Source organism: Chenopodium album, chromosome 26, assembly GCF_948465745.1.
Source record: "Chenopodium album chromosome 26, dcCheAlbu1.1, whole genome shotgun sequence".
In the NCBI taxonomy this organism is placed as follows: Eukaryota; Viridiplantae; Streptophyta; class Magnoliopsida; order Caryophyllales; family Amaranthaceae; genus Chenopodium; species Chenopodium album.
Genome location: NC_137859.1, coordinates 9,983,879 through 9,989,319, shown reverse-complemented (window position 1 = coordinate 9,989,319; position 5,441 = coordinate 9,983,879). Strand labels below are relative to the sequence as shown.

At 39.1% G+C, this 5,441-nt stretch overlaps 1 protein-coding gene across 1 annotated transcript; it reads left to right on the top strand.

Annotated features, from left to right (window-relative positions):
• Positions 1–1,082: 1,082 nt before the first annotated feature.
• On the top strand, positions 1,083–4,724 carry LOC145618467 (uncharacterized). The gene is made up of 2 exons (XM_081673239.1): positions 1,083–4,053; positions 4,167–4,724. Exons 1-2 carry the CDS (start codon positions 1,083–1,085, stop codon positions 4,679–4,681), a joined length of 3,486 nt encoding a protein of 1,161 aa, XP_081529365.1. The 3' UTR covers positions 4,682–4,724.
• The last annotated feature ends 717 nt before the right edge of the window (positions 4,725–5,441 follow it).

Here is a 5,441-nt window from a genome sequence, read left to right as displayed (position 1 = left end):
AAGCTTTACTCCTTGTGGCATTGAGCAGTGTAATGTGCTTTTACTAAACCCTAAGCCTTAAATGAACAACTAACAAGCTAAAATAAGATGCAGTGAACAGATTAACAGTTCGAAATAACAACGATGTGTGCTTGGGCATCTAGGTAAGGTGTGGCCGTGTGGGAAGGTGTATACTGTATACATCAAAGCAACAACGTGTGAACAGCGGCAAATTTAAGATTTTTCATAAAAGAAACACAAATATTTATAAAAGTGGGATACAAATGTACGATCATATTCCTATCCGTATACCTATTCTGGATCCACCACTATGGATGGGCGAGACGTGAAAAGGTCTAAGTGTTCAAAACCTTAAACACCGGGGCATAATACATTAACATAAGTTATCTCTTCCAAATAGAAAAATTAATCAAGGATGGATTCCAATGTGAGTTATTCAGATGAAGCAGCAAATAAGCATCACATTTAGATAAAGTGAAGAACATAAACCTGGGACACAAACAAACACATATGTTAATTCTTTAATTTTCTACTTTCACCTTCTTGTTTGTCACCTACAATATGATACATAAACTCATAAAGACAAGAGGAAAAAAACCACAAGATTAGGAGGCATAAGATTAGGAGTCTCGCGACGCGCAATGCTAATTGTAATTAACAATAAGAAAATAAAGAACAGCACCAATAATTAACATTAGTGACTCTAGATTAGAGGCTCGATTATCCAAGCTAAACCACAGCCCATCACTAATTTACTACACTGACCTTATTTTGAGGAAAACAATGCATGAACACATGGGGTTGCATGGCTACAAAAGCTATTCAATTCAAACTTAAAACCTTAGTATAAAAAATTACCCATCCTAAATCAAAATATTATGAAGACAGACACAAAACACAGAACCCCGAGGTGAAAGCTGGTGGGCTATTAACTAAACAAACTCATAATCTTTCTTCACCTAAATTTTTTTTATACACTCTTTTTTGCTTGCTTGTTTTGAAAGCATTGTAATCTTAAACTGATTAGTAAGATGTTACCCTAGAGAAAGAGAGTGAAAACCAATGCAAAAACTAGAAGAGAAATGTTGGGTTTGAGGCCAATGTCAATGCCAATGCCGATGCCAGCGCCGATGCCAAGGCAACCCTTCAAGCCCCACCACAAACAACACCGTATCCGCCGCCACGTCCATATTCATCTTATCCTTCTCCTAACACTTTCTCTTTCTTTATTTTTCTTCCCCACATCTTTTGCATACACAAACAATGAAGTTCTCTTCCTACATTCATGGCTTCATAGCTCTTCCCAGCCTGCACCACCTTCTGCTTTCTCAAACTGGAACCCTTTGGACCAAAACCCTTGTAAATGGTCTTTTATTACTTGCACTGCTGACTACTTTGTTTCTGAAATAAACATTCAGTCAATACAGTTGGCTCTACCTTTCCCTTCAAATATCTCAACCCTTAGCCACCTTCAGAAACTGACCATTTCTAGTTGTAATCTAACTGGTTTAATCCCGGAAAGCGTAGGGGATAGCCTGCAGCTGACATTACTTGATCTCAGCTCGAATGGGTTAGTCGGCTATATCCCTCGTACAATTGGGAAGCTTAAGAGCCTGCAAGATTTGACTCTGAACTCCAACCAGCTCACTGGGAAAATCCCAGCTGAGTTAGGTGACTGTATTAGCCTAGAAAATCTTTCGCTCTTTGATAACAACTTCAATGGTGAGCTCCCAGCTGAGCTCGGCAGACTCATAAATCTGCAGGCATTGAGGGCAGGCGGAAACAAGGATATCTCTGGGCCGATACCAGAAGAGCTAGGGCAATGTCAGAATTTGACAGTGCTTGGGTTGGCAGATACAAAGATTTCGGGGTCGCTTCCAAGGTCACTGGGCCAGCTGAGTAAACTCGATACGATTGCAGTTTATACTACAATGCTGTCAGGGGAGATCCCACCAGAACTAGGTAACTGCTCTGAGCTTGTGAATTTGTATCTCTATCAAAATATTCTTTCTGGGTCAATCCCTAAAGAATTAGGTAGGCTTGAAAAGCTAGAGAAGTTGCTGCTTTGGCAGAATAATTTGTCTGGTGCAATTCCTGAAGAGATTGGGAATATCTCAAGCTTGGTAATTATTGATCTTTCATTGAATACCCTATCTGGGACTATACCTTTATCATTTGGGAACCTACCTAACCTTCTAGAGATAATGCTGAGTAGTAATAACATTTCTGGCTCAATTCCAACAGTTCTTTCCAATGCTGCAAATCTAGTACAATTGCAGGTTGATAATAATCAGATAACAGGCTCTGTCCCGGCCGAGCTAGGAAGGTTGAGTGGGCTGCAAATCCTCTTTGCCTGGCAGAATAGGCTTGAGGGGAGCATCCCTTCTGCATTGGCTAATTGTAGCAGCCTCCAAGCTTTAGATTTATCACACAACTCACTCACTGGAAGCTTGCCCTCTGGTCTGTTTCAGCTTCAAAACCTCACGAAGCTGCTGCTGATTTCCAATCACATTTCAGGTTCAATCCCACCTGAGATTGGGAATTGCAAGTCCCTCATTCGTCTCCGCCTTTTTAACAATAGGATCACTGGGGAAATTCCAAAAGAAATAGGTTTCCTTGGAAGTCTTAGTTTTCTAGATTTATCTCATAACCGCCTTTCTGGGTCAGTTCCAGATGAGATAAGCAAGTGCAAAGAGTTGCAGATGCTAAATCTGAGCAACAATACAATCAGGGGCTCCATTCCCGACTCACTGTCATCTTTGGGTAAGCTTCAAGCTCTGGATCTGTCATATAACCAACTTACAGGTCCAATTCCAGATGGTTTTGGCCAACTAGCTTCAATTAATTCACTCATACTTGGAGGAAATTCTCTCTCTGGATCAATCCCATCATCCCTTGGAAGCTGTTTGGAGCTTCAACTGATAGATTTAAGCAGCAACGGATTGTCAGGAAGGATCCCACAGGAGCTTTTCCAAATTCAAGACCTTGATATTGCCTTAAATTTGAGCTGTAACAATCTTTCAGGTGTTATACCCCCGCAGATTTCTTCCCTAAAGAAGCTGAACATTCTTGACATGTCTCACAACAGGCTTGAAGGCAGTCTGATGCAGCTCTCTGCGTTGGATAATCTGGTGTCTCTGAATGTATCTTACAACAATTTCACAGGTTTTCTACCGGATAACAAGCTATTTCGACAGCTATCATCTAAGGAGTTGGAAGGAAATCAAGGATTGTGCTCACAAAATCATGATTCATGCTTTGTAGGTGATGGCATTGGATCGGATACAGGGCATAGTAGGCAATCAAAGAAATTGAAATTGGCAATCGGGTTACTGGTAGCTCTGACAGTTATACTGGTGGCTCTAGGTGTCATTGCAGTTGCTAGGGCAAGGAAAATGATTAAAGATGACAGTGAGTCTGAGATAGGGATGAATGCCTGGCCTTGGCAATTCACTCCTTTCCAAAAGCTAAATTTCGCACTTGATGATGTTCTGAAGTGCTTGGTGGAGAGTAATATCATTGGAAAAGGATGCTCAGGGACAGTTTATCGAGCAGAAATGGAAAATGGAGAGCTGATTGCAGTAAAGAAGCTATGGCCAGCAACAATGGGAGCCAAACATGATTGTCAGAAAGACAGATTCAAGGACAATGGACGTGATTCCTTCTCAGCTGAGGTGAAGACTCTTGGTTCCATTCGTCACAAAAACATAGTTAGGTTCTTGGGATGTTGTTGGAACAAGAATACAAGGTTGCTTATGTACGATTACATGCCTAATGGAAGCTTAGGGAGTCTTCTACATGAAAGGAGTGGAAGTTGCTTGGACTGGGATCTAAGGTATAAGATCATCCTAGGGGCAGCTCAAGGATTAGCTTATCTACACCATGATTGTGTCCCTCCTATAGTTCATAGGGATATCAAAGTCAACAACATTCTAATAGGCCTTGATTTTGAGCCCTACATTGCTGACTTCGGCCTAGCCAAGCTTGTCGATGAAGGAGATTTTGCTCGGTCTTCCAGCACTGTTGCCGGTTCCTATGGCTACATGGCACCTGGTAAGCATATTTCTTCCTGTTCCTGATACACATTATTTTTTCTTCATAAACTAGCATTCTCCTTCAACATGATATCTTTTGGCTAATAACAATACTCTTTGTGTATTGTACAGAGTATGGTTACATGATGAAGGTTACAGAGAAGAGTGACGTGTATAGCTACGGAGTAGTCATGTTAGAAGTATTAACAGGGAAGCAACCAATTGACCCAACCATACCAGACGGTCTACATATTGTAGAATGGGTGAGGCTAAGAAAAGGAGGTGCAGACGTAATAGACCAACAGTTAAAGGGAAGATCAGAAGCAGAAGTCGAGGAGATGATGCAGACAATAGGAGTGGCATTACTCTGTGTAACACCCTCCCCTAATGACCGCCCCACCATGAAAGACGTAGAAGCCATGCTCAAAGAAATACGACAAGAAAGGGAAGCAGATTGCGCAAAGGCTGACACACAACTTAAAGGATCACCAATGTCAAAAGACCAACAAACAAGCAATACCAACAGCTCCAAAGGAGGACCATCTACAGCAATGCAACAACAATTATATACTCGAAGCAATAATACGAGCTTTTCTGCTTCGTCTCTCCTATATTCTTCCTCCAATGGCAACATTACATTCAAATAATAGCCTACAATGTCAGCAATTCACTAGGATATAAAATTTGTTTCTTCTTACTAGGTTGTGCATCTTCCCTTTATCTTATGTTTTCCCTTCATTAATGTGTATCAGGGGTAAAAAAAAGACGAGCCGAATTCGACAAACTGGATAGAATCAGGCATTTCTGGTTCTGATCATATACTATAAGCAATAACATGCTACCGTCTATAGTTTTGTATAAATGCAAGAACAAATTTTATATTATCAAATGCCATTAACATATATAAACTATCATATAGTTAAATTAACAAATTTTATATTATCAAATTCCATTAACATATATATAGACTATCATATAGTTAAATTAAGCTAGGCGTTTTATCGAACAGGTTATGGGCACTCAGAAATGATTTCAAATTTTATGCGTTTTTTTTTTAATTTTTTTTTTCTTTGCAATTTTAGCAACAAACAAAATTCAAGATCAACAAATACAAACCTTGCATATATGTATTTGATAATATAAAAATACAAACCTTCCATTAACATAAAAAAAAAAAAAAAAAAACAAAAAAAAATCAACCAAGAGCAACCAACAACTCAAATTCAACAACTAATTGTAAAAAGGTAAATCGAAATTATAAACTAACCTTTGAAATATTTGAATTGCAGATTACAGAATCTGAAATTTCTTCTTATTGCGTGAATGATGAAGCAAAGAGAAGATTTATTATTAAATTTTTATTTTTATTTTTATTTTATTTTTTTTGAAGGAAGATGACAGGTTAAT